At 41.4% G+C, this 13,235-nt stretch overlaps 1 protein-coding gene across 10 annotated transcripts in view; it reads left to right on the forward strand.

Moving 5' to 3' along the window:
* The window catches only part of RASGRP1 (RAS guanyl releasing protein 1), an 86,194-nt gene that overhangs the window by 49,084 nt on the left and 23,875 nt on the right, over positions 1 to 13,235 (forward strand). For 9 of the 10 annotated variants that reach the window (XR_005648889.1, XM_039843935.1, XM_039843934.1 and 6 more), the window contains 4 exons: positions 4,185 to 4,290; positions 9,805 to 9,867; positions 10,784 to 10,915; positions 12,817 to 12,970. Coding sequence is in view for 9 of the 10 variants with exons in the window: in XM_039843935.1 (XP_039699869.1) it covers positions 4,185 to 4,290; positions 9,805 to 9,867; positions 10,784 to 10,915; positions 12,817 to 12,970 (455 nt within the window). In the remaining variant the exon portion in view is untranslated. Of the gene's footprint in view, positions 1 to 2,082; positions 2,270 to 4,184; positions 4,291 to 9,804; positions 9,868 to 10,783; positions 10,916 to 12,816; positions 12,971 to 13,235 lie in introns of those variants that run through there. The other variant, XM_039843940.1, reaches the window with a different exon arrangement.

Genomic DNA, 13,235 nt, shown 5'->3' on the forward strand with positions numbered 1-13,235 from the left:
TAATAAATCCATTCAGACCCTTGAATCTTTCCCTATGTGAACTGGTTTTGATCTCACCCAAGATCCTTCTAAGACCCTTTCTCTAATATATGAGCATCCATGGGAAGATGCTAGCCAGCCACAAAGTGTCGAAATCACAAGTCTGAGATTCTGTCCATACTAAATAAGCCTGCAACTGTGTCCGTAGCTCCTTTGAACATTCTGTTGCATACCCTACAAATATATTTCACAGTTTCTCCCACGTTTTACAGTAGGGTATAGGAATATGAACACTACTACCTCTGTGAGGCAAGCTGCATTATAAAAACTATTTTCAGATGCTGAATTGAAAAGTGACCTCCCCATAATTGCAGTAGATTTGATTGAATTATTTCCCACTCTCAATTTTTAACCTCCTCTGTGTCAGTAAACTTTTCCACTTTGACTGGATATGCAGCAGTGTGGCTTGCTTTGGCCAACAGAATAAGCCAGAAGTGACAGCATGCCAGTTCCAAGCCTAGGCTTAAGATGCCTTGAATATTTCCAGTTGACCTTTGGTGCCTCACCATCACCACAAGAGAACATATCTCAGCTAGCCCACTGATCCAAGGAAGCTGGGGGTGTGTGGAGCATGGCCCCCAGCAAAGCCTAGCCTACATCAGCCAACCCTTAGCCAAACCTCAGACACTAGAGAAAAAAATAAATGAGTTTTGTGGTAGCTTGTTATGCAGAATTTTTTCGGTAAGAGATTATAGAAATTGTGTGGGCCAGAAAACAGAGATAGCAATACTAACCCTACCTCACCAGAGTATAAGTTTAGAAGAATTGAATGAAAAATTTACAAAACTATAACCAGGCTAGCTGAGTACTGTTTATAAAAACGATTTGTCAAGTTGTAACTCGAGTTTCCTTTGTAAACTGTAGCCAAGAAGAAAATAAGTATGTATGTTATATATCGTCGATGAAATAGCTAATGCTTAAACTCAATATCCAAAGGTACATGAAAAGTTAAGGGGTCTTCTATTTGATACAGTCCACTCATTTACTCAACAAATGTTTAATGAATGCCTACCATGTTCCAGCACTGTTCTAGGCCCTGGAGAGAGAAGCTCGTCGAGGGGGGCTGGGCGGGAAACAGGACAAGACTCAGGTCTCATGAAGCTTATATTCTAGTGGAGACTCAGAAAAGAAAAATTAAATTAAAAAGATAACTTCAGATCATGATATGTAATATGAAGAAACTCAGGTAGGGAAATAGCTACCTCAGGTGGTTTAAGGAAGACCTTTCTTAGGTTGCAACATTGAAACTGAGACCTAAATGACAAATGAGCCAAAGGAAGAAAGACCACATGGAAAGAAATAACAAATGCAAAGGCCAGGAGGTAGGAGAGTTTGAGGCATAAATAGAAGTGTGGAGAGAAGTGATATGGTATGAAATGAAATGGGAAACGTTAAAGGGGGCCAGAACATGTGGCGATCCGTTGGCCATAGTAGGGAGTTTGTGTTTTATTACAAGTATCATGGAATCCATGAAAACCTATTAAGCACATGACCTGTTGTATAAATTTTAGGAGCTCACTTGCTCCTGGCTTCTGTGTAAAGAATGGACTGTAGGTGGAAAAGAGTGGAAGCAGGGAGGTCAGTTAGGGTACTGCATTGTGGTCATGGCTACAACTAGTGTGATGGAGAGAAATGGACAGGTTTGTGATATAGTTTGAAGGTAGAATCAAGACTTGCTGATGGATTGGATGAGAGAGAAAGTGAAAAGAAGGGTGACCTGTAGGTTTTTGTTTGGGTGACTGAGAGGATGGTTGGTGGTACCATTTTCCAAGATGTGGAAGAGTGGAGGAAGGATGAAATGGGGGAGGGAGAGGTCAAGAGTTTTATTTGGATGGGTTAAGTTTGAAATTACACATCTGAGTGGATTTGCCAAGTAGGATGTTGGACATACTAATCTGGTACTCAGGGAGGAAGATGCAAGTTGGGCAGTTACAGATAGTATTTTTGCTGAACGACTAGATGAGTTCACTTAGGAAAAAAAGAAGTTATATTTTTTTAATGTCAAATTTAAGAAGTTTTAAATTTTTTAAATTGTTAGAAAAAAGAAGTGGGAGGAATAAGCCACAGAGCATGGTGACATTTAAAAGCTCAGCAGAGGAAGAGGAGACAGAAGAAGAGCTTGAGAGAGAAGCTAAGAGAGTGTGATGTTATGGAAGCCAAGAGAAGAAAGTGTTCCAGGAAAGAGAGAGTTGTCGACGTGGGTTGAGTCGCCTGCAACTTGAGTCATAAAGTAAGATGAGGACAGAGGCATAAACTACTGGATTTGGCAATGTGGAGCTGCTTGGTGACCTTGAAAATAAAATGTGTAGTGGAATAATAGAGTTAGAAGTCAAACCAGAATGGCTGAAAATGAATGGGAGGTGAGAAATTGATGACAGTGAGGTTTTACCAAAAAGAATAGAGAAACAGAGAGGTAGCTAGAGAGGATGATAGTTTGAGGTTTTATTTCATTTCATTTTATACAGGAGATTCTGGGGCATGTCCAAATGCCAATGGAAGTAATCCAGGAGAGACAGAGAAAAGTGGACAATGCAAGAGAGAAAGTGGACAAAGGCAGGGTAAAAGTCCTTGAGAAAGGCAGAGACCCAGAGCACAGTGGAAGCGTTAGCCTCTTTGAGGCCTTCCGTGGAAACGGGAAGGCAGGCAGTAAGAGTAATAGAGTGCAGGTGAATTGGTGGGTTTGGTGATGGGAAGGTGAGTGATCCTGTCAGTTTACTTACATTTTCTCAGTGAACTATGATTTTAGGTCATCCTTTGAGAATGAGCTAGGACTTCTCAATCCTGAGCCCAAATGCACTGTGTCCTTCATTTATCATTTGGTACACTTGGAAAAAAAATGAAAACGACAACACCTTTTATACAGTATATTTTAAAGAGCTATCAAATGATAAAGCAATTCATATTTTATTCTTTCATTTGGTATTTTACCCTGAATTATTCAAGTTCCCAGCAGGGAATAGAATTCACGTAGTTTGTTTAAATGAAGACACTTTACTGATGGAACTGTATACAAAGATGAGAGTGGAATTAAGAGCACTGCACCTAGGGACTGTCAGCAGCCAGAAGTCATTGCCACCCTCAGGGACACAGGGCCAAGGGAGATGAGAAGTATCAGATCCCAGTGAGAGCTGGAGTCATGAAGGAGAGGCCAACCAGTGTGATCTCTCATCAAAGAGACCTGTAGCTACTATCAGGGAAGTGGCACGAAAGCAGAGAGGGAACGAGAAAGAAATATCCTGACTTCTCTCTCCTCTCATCTCTCTCCTCTCATCTCGTGCCGATGCCTCCCAATGGCTGAACCTAGCTGGAAGCCGGCTGGCAATGGCGATGCAGTCCATGGGAAGGACGGAGACTAGATCTGGCAGCGAATAACCAGCAAGCTCCTCATACTTCATGCTGTAGCTGTTGAAAAGATTTTGAAAACTACTTTAAGGGATATCTTTATACCCAATGCCAATATATAGAATGCGTCTTATTATTTGCTACCAGCTGGGATTTAGAAAACCTAGCTAACCATGCTCTTTGATACAAATCATCATGGATACTTATAACCCACCCATCATCTCCAAATTTAACGTTTGTCCATTGTCTTCCTCCTCTACTTTCATCCAGAGGCATACTGCCCATAAAATTAGGGACGTTTATGTTTCAGGGACTCTCCAAGGCCATGGGAGAGCCCCTGAAGTATATTCAGATGGTCATATGTTTATGTAAAACTTGCAAAAGTTAGGTAATCTAGTAAGACCATAACCGTTTTTACTCTGACTGCAGAAAGAACCTCCTGAACCCTGGCCGTTATGTATACTTTAGGCCTCGCAAAACCTGAATCTGCTCGTGCTTTCAACAGAGACTCAAGTGTACTGTTGCAAATTTCATCCCTTTCCCAAGATTCTACCATTTTTCAGGCGGGGTGATTAGTGAGCATCAAAATGGACATTTTGGGAAGAGGAGAATTCAACAGGAAGATAAAAGCAAAAAAGGAAGGGATGTATGGTGCTACAGGCAGTGGGAGAAAAGCACGGTGCCTGAAGAACCCCCAGTCTGGCCACGTACCCTTGAGTAATGGAGGGTTGTCAGGGGCTCCACCAGGTGACTGATTTCTCACTGCAGGGGACTCGCTCAGATGTTGTTCTTTATGTTTTCAGATGCAGATGGCAACCTGTGTCGAAGTAACCAACTGTTGCAAGTCATGCTGACCATGCACCGAATTATCATTTCCTCTGCCGAACTGCTCCAAAAAGTTGTCACCTTATATCCTTTTAGCAATGACTGGAAATCCCCAAATGGGATTCCTTCTGAAGTATGTTGAAGTTTGAAGTGTGCTTTCATTTTGGTTAATTCGGAATAACCCTGAGTGGTAAATGGGTTCATATGTCCTTTCAGGGTATGCGGTGCGTGTGTGTGTACATAGGTATGTACGTGTGTGTGTGTCTTCTGTTGGGAGGGACAATATTATTGATGCCGATTGCTCTGGGCAGTAGTCAAAGAAATCAACATGGAAACAGTCTTCTTCAGTGCCTGTGGCTAGGAAAAATACCTTTCACATAGAATAGCCAAAATTCATATCTATCCTGTGCAAATTGACAAGCATGCAAGCATGATTCAAATGATAAACTGCATTCTGGCTTTCCCATCCAATTCTGCAATCTTCCTCAGGTTCTGAAAAAAGCTTCCTAATGCCATAGCATCTGGAGAGTCTGCTGATGCCTGTTAGCTTCAGGCAGCAAACACTACTGGATTTTAACCTCCTTATGGGGTGTGAACTGAGTGGGGTGGAGAAAGCACTTGCCTTCTCCCTCTCGTTGATGACACTGTAAACTGTGACCCCCCCTAAGAGAAAGGGCTGTAGGTGGGGTGAGACTGTTTAGCACCTGAAGCCCAGGTCCTTGGCACTGAGTCATGACTTGTGGCTCTTCTAATCTTTTACCACTCTCCCAGATCTCTCCCTTTTCATCTTCTGGCACACTGATAAAAATAAAAGCCCCCGGGCCTGAATCTTTTCTCTAAACCTACTTATAAATCTTTACCTCTTATCTCAAAGGAGGTGTTTCCGGTGGCATTCCAAGGGCAGAGCATTGGTAGAGGTCCATGTCATAAGAGGTGCAGGTAATAAGTGGGTGTCTCATTGGCAGAGAATTTTAAAACCGTAATAAAACTGACTCAAAGTCTATCTGCTTTTTATTAACTTGATGTACCAGCAATTCTAAACAATGGCAGGGATTAAATACTTCTCACTGGAAAAATTGTTTGTTGATCTAAGGACTAAATTGTACCTGGGGTGCCTGCCCTTGGTACGCCGCCAGCTGCTTGCCCACATGGTGAACCCATCCATCTCCCCTCGCCTTTCTCCCTCCCACTTCTCACAGAATCTTAGCCCATCAGTTGTCTCCCATCTCTCCTATACTTTTAAACTCTAACTCTTCGATGGCACCTGCCCCTCAGCCTAAAACACATTCAAGTCTCCCCAGCCTAAAAATAAACTCTCAACCTTGCCTCCCCTTCATTTCATTGTTAGGGTTAGAAATTTGATGTGCAAACTTCTTAAAATAGCCTACACTCAGTATCTCCAGTCTCTCAACTCCCACTCACTCCTTAATTCAACTGTGGCCTGCACTCCTGTAACTCAGACTTTCCTCTGATGTCACCAGTGACCTCCTGATTGCCAAGACCAATGGCTTTTTCTCCATTCCTGTTCATGTTGACCTCCCAGAAGCACCGGGCATCATTGACAAGCCCTTGCTCTACAGACTCTCCCTCCAGGGCTCCCGGAATTGTACCTTCCTGGCTCTCCTTCCTCCTGGGCCATCTCTCCTCTACCTTTTCATCTAGCATCTTCTTCGAGTACCTCTAAAATACAAGGATAACATCCTGTTTTTACCTCGCTCTACTTCCTTCCCTGGGTGATTTCTCACCAGCATTGTCACTGCCATTCCTCTGTGCCGATGACTTTCGAGTCTGTATTTCTCTAACCCAAACCATTTTAAAAAAAAATGTTTATGCTAGTTTGTCCTGCAGACACTTGAATCTTAATATATTCAAAGCTTAACTCATTAACTCACCACCTCCCCACCCCAGCTACTACCCCATTAGTTTTGCTTTGACATCTGTATTTTCATTTTCACTTTCAGTTAATGGTGTCATTACCCATTCAATTGCCTAAATCAGAAACATCAGAAGCACTCTCGACTCTTATCTGGCCTCTTCTCCCTGTTCCCATGCCACTGCATTCATTCGGGCCCCCATGGTCTCCTGGGCCTCTGTCCCATACGTGCCTCCCCCTCCAGTTCATTATCTACTTCTGAGGTTACTTTCCTAAGACAAATCAGGTAGGTCATTGCTTCAGAGCCTCTGCACTACAAGGATAATGTCAGTTGCCAGGAAGTGGCCCTCCACAGTCGGACCCTGGTGTGTCTCTCCTGCTGCGTCCTAGAGCTCTCAGAACCCCCTTTCCCTCCACGCCAAACTTCTCAATGCACTGGACTGTACTGGATCCCCTTACAGTTCCTGCACCTTCTCCTCCCTTTGCCTAGCAAACTCTTTCAAGACCCTCTGTGAAGTCTTTCCTGACCTTTCCAACCCCCTCCTGTAAAAAAAAATACATCTGGTGTTTTAAAATAGTATTATGGATTGAAAATCTTTAATTCCTATGGCTTTAGTTTTGTATGGCTTAAGTCATGTCTCTCACGTCCCTGGCCCGGTTGTAATCCCCTTTGAAAAGGTTTTCATCTATGATTGCAGAAGGTGTGAAGTACTTTAACTCTGTTAGCTAAATAAATTGATCTACCTAAACTTCAGTCTGTAAGTTTTGAAATGTTATAGCTATATACTCTGGTCTTTATAGATGACTATTATAAGTAAACTGCAAAACATGTGTGTCTAGTTTTGCAAGGGTACTGAAAAATTAATTAAATTACGAGTTACTTTAAGAAAAAAATCTATTTTTAGCATATATTTAAAAATACATGTACCATATTGTAAATTACCTTTTTACATATCCTCCCCACTAGACTGTCCCTCAAGGGCAGAAACCCAGGCTTATTATCTATCTCTGTTTCTCTAGAACTTAGCTTAGTGGTCATCTCATGGTAGGACACAATGAATTGTATTATTGTGGGTGCAAAACACTCAGATACTTTTTCTGTATCCGTCAGGACTTTGAGGTGAGGAATCTGGGCTTTGCTCAGGTCTGTGTAGGGGGAAGGGATTCCAAGAAGGGAATATGAGCAAGACTCTATCATCGAAACCCAACTTAAACACTGAAGGCAAGACGATCTTTTTTTCACACTTGGTTTCTCTGTTCTGTCTTGGGAGTAATAGAATTGTTAAATAAGCTCAGAAGGTTTTCTGGTTTTCCACTGTTGGAGTAATTTGAAAACATGCTTTGAATAGTTCAGATGCCCGAAAACTGCAGTCAGAACTGACCTGGTATTTTACAGTCACAGGACCAGCTGCAAAGCGAGAGAAAAGGTGTGGAGCCTAAACTTCTAGCCACAAGGCCTTTTCTCAGGTCGGGAGATGCCTGAGCCTCTTATTACTGGCCTGTTATGAGTGCTGGCTTCATCTCTTCAAGTGAGCAGCCTGATTTCTGGCTGCCTTTGCTATGGCATAGGGGCTCGCATGACCTTAGGAGGCTCTGCCCTTCTGACTGGCATTCTGCCTGCCCTGCAGGCTCAGCACTCCAATGTAGACCCACAGGATTTACATAGACCCCGCCCCACATGCAGCCACCCTGTGCTGCCAGAAGGGAGGTTTGAAGAGAAGGATAAGGAACCACCAGGAGGAAGATAAACTCCACAGTAAAAGGCACCATGTTGATTTATGTGTCCACTTAGTTGTTTTAAAAGAGAAATGTATTTTTTGTGCTTTCATCATTAAAAAAGAGAACAAAAATTTCTCTTTGATAAAACGATAAAAATGTAAACTCTAAGATATATTTATCTGGAATGGACCATTATGCTGAATCTCTTTGGATTGCGGGGATGCATTTTCTTAGCGACGTGGCATAGAGACATGTAAGGTCATCTCATCCTCACTCCTACCTTTTATACCCAAAGGCAGGTGTCAGAACCTGTTACTTCATGAAGTCTGCTAGTTGCCTGGGCTTATTTTTATTGTGATTGCTTTGTTGATGTGTGCATGGTTTTGTGTTTTTGATTTGGTTTTGTTTTGGTGCCCTCCAGGTCAGATTGTGTGGGCAGTAAATTTATTAAAATTTAGGTTTTTGAAAATAAAGTCATTTTATTAGAAGTACGAATTGCACAACCACAGTTTTTCTTTAGGGGTTCAAGTTTAGCTTGCAAATCTTATTATTCTTTCTATAAGTCTTGCATGTTCCACCATTTTTAAGGGGACTTCAAAAATGTTTTGTTAATTTGGAGACTGCTAATTAATTAAATACTTCCAATGGTTTTAAACTACAATTAAGACTTTTACATTTTAGATTATTTTTAAATACTTCAGAGGCCTTCCTGAGTTCTAAATAGTTTTTATAACTCTAGTAGATTAAAGTTATAAGCAGTAAAGCTAACATTATCTTAGATGTTCCAAAGTTATGCATAAACTTAATAAGATTTCAATTTAAAACCACAGGTCGAAAGCACTTAATTATATATTCTGAATTGCAGTTTCAAAGCTATCATTCTAATATGCTCTTAAATACTACAGGCATATAAAAATCTCAAAATGCACAGATTCCTTCCTAATAAAAAAATCAATAATATGATGGGGACTTTTGCTATTTTTAATTCTCAGTTTTTCAGGAGTTACAATACGCATACTCACTGAAGGAAAACTGCTCCCGCCCCAGTTAATCGACATCTCCACTGGCTTCTCCCTGGATTCCTCTCAGGGGCCCAGCTGGAATTCACTGAGCCCCGTATGGCAATTATTAAAACAGAAAGAGGGCAGAGTCTTGCAGGGCGCACAGCCCACACAGCCTGATTCCTCAGTCTGTTGATGGAAGATGGTAGGACCCCCCCTAGATTCACCATGAGATTGGACTTTGTATTTCTTTCACTCTTAAACGAATGTTCTTTCCATATATCTCTAGAAACGTTTGAACTTGATGGAATCTTGCTGTTCTTTCATATTCTTAGGACGGCACCATTCCCATGGAATTTTAGGAATGATATGGAGCCTTAATGTGATTGTATTTTGGACTATTCATATGGCTTTGTCTGTCATGCCATCACAACTTACAGGATCAACCTACTGAATTTATATATCCTATATGCTCTATGTGGATGTTGGCATTTTTGTATTATTATTCTTAATAATGATAGTATATCTGAATATTTATTCCTTTCCCTTCTCATTCATTGCACAAATTGTTTATCGATTTTAAAAGTTAAGGGGCTGCTCTTTTTAACTTGTCTCAGTTGGACTCATGGTCTTTTGGACATGGGCAGGAGGCCATTTGTCCCTTCTTCTTTTAGGTCACCTGTGCTGGGGCCCTTCAATGCAGTTGACTTCCTAGCTCTACTCCTGCAAAGGAAATGCTGTGGCCTCATTCCATAAGCCCTTTCAGCATGGGTTGGATAGTCACCACATCATCCTTCTAGGTGATAATAAGCATGTAGCAGCATACATTAAGTTGGTTCTTATAGCCAGAGAGATGAGAAAACATTTTAATTAAAAAAAAAAAAAATTATGTGTTGGGGGAAGGGGGTTGGGTGTCATGTCAGTAGTTTTAGCAAATACTTCCACAGATGAGAAGTCATTTGGCTTCTATAACAGAGGCTTCCATTTCCCTTGACCACAGCCCACGTATCAGGATGCCTTGGCAAGTAATTCACCAGGGCTTTGCCTGAAGATCTGCTATTTTGTAAGGTAACGTTTCTGCATGCATTTGGAACTTTGTGGAGTGGGCGAAATGAAGCAAGGTGACTGTAGTTCTTTCCTTGTCCTCCCCACCTTTTGCTTCCTGACCATCTGTATGTAAACCACCTCTGGGAAGACTGGAAAGGGCAGTTGTTAGTACTGTAAATTCCTTAATAGAGCACAGTCAACTTCTGTTAGTGTGCCTGAGCTTAATATTTTATACCAGTGTTTTCCTCAGTCTTACAGCATTTTGGTATCAAATAACTTAGAGGTTATCATTTGTTTTTATTAATTATAAAAGTTATAAAGCTCATATTAGTATTTTTAAAACACAGAAAATATACTAATAATCACTCATATCCAACTACCTACTTTGCTATAGTTCATCTTTTTTCCAGATTTTTTTAAATATAGTTGAGATCAAAACACATATAAAATTTTGTGTTCTATAGTTTTAACTTAACTTTATATTACTCTTTTCTAGTCATTAAAATTTTTGTAAATGTTTCAATGGCCATGTTATATTCTAAGTTATGATAAAGTGTAATTTACAGGTACATTGCCCCACCTTTGGACATTTGGTTTGTCTGGAGTTGTGTTATTTATAATTATCTGTTACACATGATTGTGCCTAAAGCTCTGTCATGGCTCCTTTGATTATGATATGCCTTATCCTGTCAAAGCATTTAGTGTAAGGAGGGGCAGAGAATTGTCACTGGATTGTTTTCTTCCCTTCCCCCATGCTCCCATCCCAGCTCCCCAGCTCCTTATGTTCTATACATAGAATATATATTCTATATTCCTAGGAATATAGAAGGACAAAACAGCCTGTCTTTTTCTGAGTCTTCTTTGTGGGAAGAACCCACCAAAGTGTGAGTCCTTGCCTCACAGTTTTGGACTGTGTTTTTTAACTCCTCTCTTGTAGGTACTGGATTACAGAATTCTGGATCATGTTCAAAATGGATGCCAGCTTGACAGACACTATGGAGGAGTTTCAGGAACTGGTGAAAGCTAATGGTGAGGAGTTACACTGCCGCCTGATTGACACAACTCAAATGTGAGTGTCAAGGTTTTGACAAATCTTTCAAAACCACCTCCTCATGAAATACAATCCAGGCTGCTCAGCTAGGCTTTGACTCCCAGCGGTAACCACTGCTCTCTCACCACCTGGAGAAGCCCCTCACACAAGCAGGGTCAAATTGCCTCACCAAAGTGAAAAGCTTGACATTTAACAAGCAAGCAGAGAAGCCCGCTGGTGATAAAGCTGTGGGCGACTAATATTCAAGAGCAAAAAATATATAAGTCTCAGTCAAAAAGAAATCAGGTAGCAAGGTATTGACTAAAATGTATCCAGATCATGAGAAACTGAAAGTATGATGACTAAATTCATGCTTCTTCGGCAGCAAATGCCTGGAGGCCTCCCGAACCTGAAAATGGGGAAGGCACTGCTAAAAAATGAATTGAGCAGAGAGGGTTTATAACGTGTGTGGATTCTGTAAAAGACTTCCAGAGCTGGAAGAGATCTCAGGAATATTTCACATTATTTATGAGGTTGGCCCACCATGGAAAAATAAGTGCCTTTTTGGATTTGAGAGAGGAGAGTACACACATTGTACGCTAAGATTTTTACAATGTGGCCACTTTATGTTGGAATAGTGCAGATCCCAAGGATATAGAATTCTAGAACTGAAACGAATTCTAGAGGTTATTTCATTCAACATCCTAGGAAACCGAGGCTCAACAAGGTTGTCTGACTCATCTGGGGTCATATGGCTAGCTTAGTAGCAAAGCAGAAGCTAGACTATGAGGGCTTTCAATGCACTGTGTCATAGTCATATAGAAATGTAGAATTTCAAAATCACATTTTGTAGTCCCAAATAAATCTATCAGTATGGATTTTCTGTACTTCTCTGCTTAGAACTATACAATTTGAAAAATAACATTTTCAAGTGAACAGTTTTCTCATTTTAAAGACACAGAACCTATTCCCGATGGCAGTTTTCAAATGCAAACCTCCTTGTCCCAATATGCCCCTAGATGACTATCCTCCACCAGTATTTCTCACAGTATCTTCTTTAAGAATTAGTGGGATGCTGCCTGGCCAGATATATTTGAGAAATGGTGAGTCGAACTTGCCTTTTACAGTGCACCTCAGAGTCTGTAATATACTCGCTAGCCAAGGGGACCACAGAATTTATAGCATTTCCCAAACTCATTTGAGCACAAAACCCTTGTTACACAGATTCTCAGGAACACCTGTTTGGAACAGATCTGCAACCTGCTACCTCTCAAAATGGCTGCCTCCCTTCGCTTTCTTAGTGTAGGAAATTGAAACTGAATCACTCAATAAGAAACACATGGGTTGATTACAAGACAATAGCGGGGGAAACCGCTAGGGGTGGCTAGGCTTCCTTGGTCATTTCTGTGGCTGGGGACATTTGAGGAAACACCACAAGTCTGCCCAGAGTGACTACAGGTTCCTATACGATTCTCCTCTGTATGGTTCTCTGTGCTCTTCTGGCATGAAAACTGCCCTCCTACCTTGATATTTCCAACTAGAGTGTCCCCATCACTCTTATGAGAATGAAGGGACAGACGGTAGACATGGAGAGCATAGACATGCCCAGGGCTGAGACTAGATGAAGAAGTGGGGACCAAAGGCCAGAAAACCATGACCAATGCCTGAGACTCTGCCCTTCCCACGGCCTTCAAAACATTTACCCAGTTCCCATGGCACATTCAGAAGGTTCATAGAAAACCATCAAGGTTTCATAGTTGCCACCACAGAAAAAATTGATATGAAGAAACTCTGTTAATGTATTGTTTTGGCCAAGGAAAATTAGCTCATGGTTCTTTGTATAATCTTATGGAAAATATTAATGGATTTACTTTCATTAAAAAGCAATCTTGATTTCTTTTCCCCCCATCTTCTCTCTCTTTCACGGTTAACCACAAAAGCAATGCCCGTGACTGGTCCAGAAAACTTACTCAGAGGATAAAATCGAACACCAGCAAGAAACGGAAAGTCTCCCTGCTCTTTGACCATCTGGAACCAGAAGAGCTGTCAGAGCATCTCACCTACCTTGAGTTCAAGTCCTTCCGGAGGATATCCGTATGTACCCAAGGGGCAGGAAAAAAACTTCCCTGGGATTTTTCTGCACATAAGCAGAGAACAGCTTCTCTATCTCCTAACTCTAGAGGCCCTTTCAGTGCTGGCACGCTTGCTCATCAGACTTTGTACAGTCTGGAGAATCAGTATATTCTGAATTCCTGTGTTGCTCCTGCTGCACTTCCCCCTCCATCCTCCAGGCCCACACCACCCTACCACTTATTCAAGTTGACAATACAGTGGGCACACATGCATACCTGAGTGTACA

Source organism: Pteropus medius, unplaced genomic scaffold (assembly GCF_902729225.1).
Source record: "Pteropus medius unplaced genomic scaffold, Ma_sr-lr_union100, whole genome shotgun sequence".
Lineage (NCBI taxonomy): Eukaryota > Metazoa > Chordata > Mammalia > Chiroptera > Pteropodidae > Pteropus > Pteropus medius.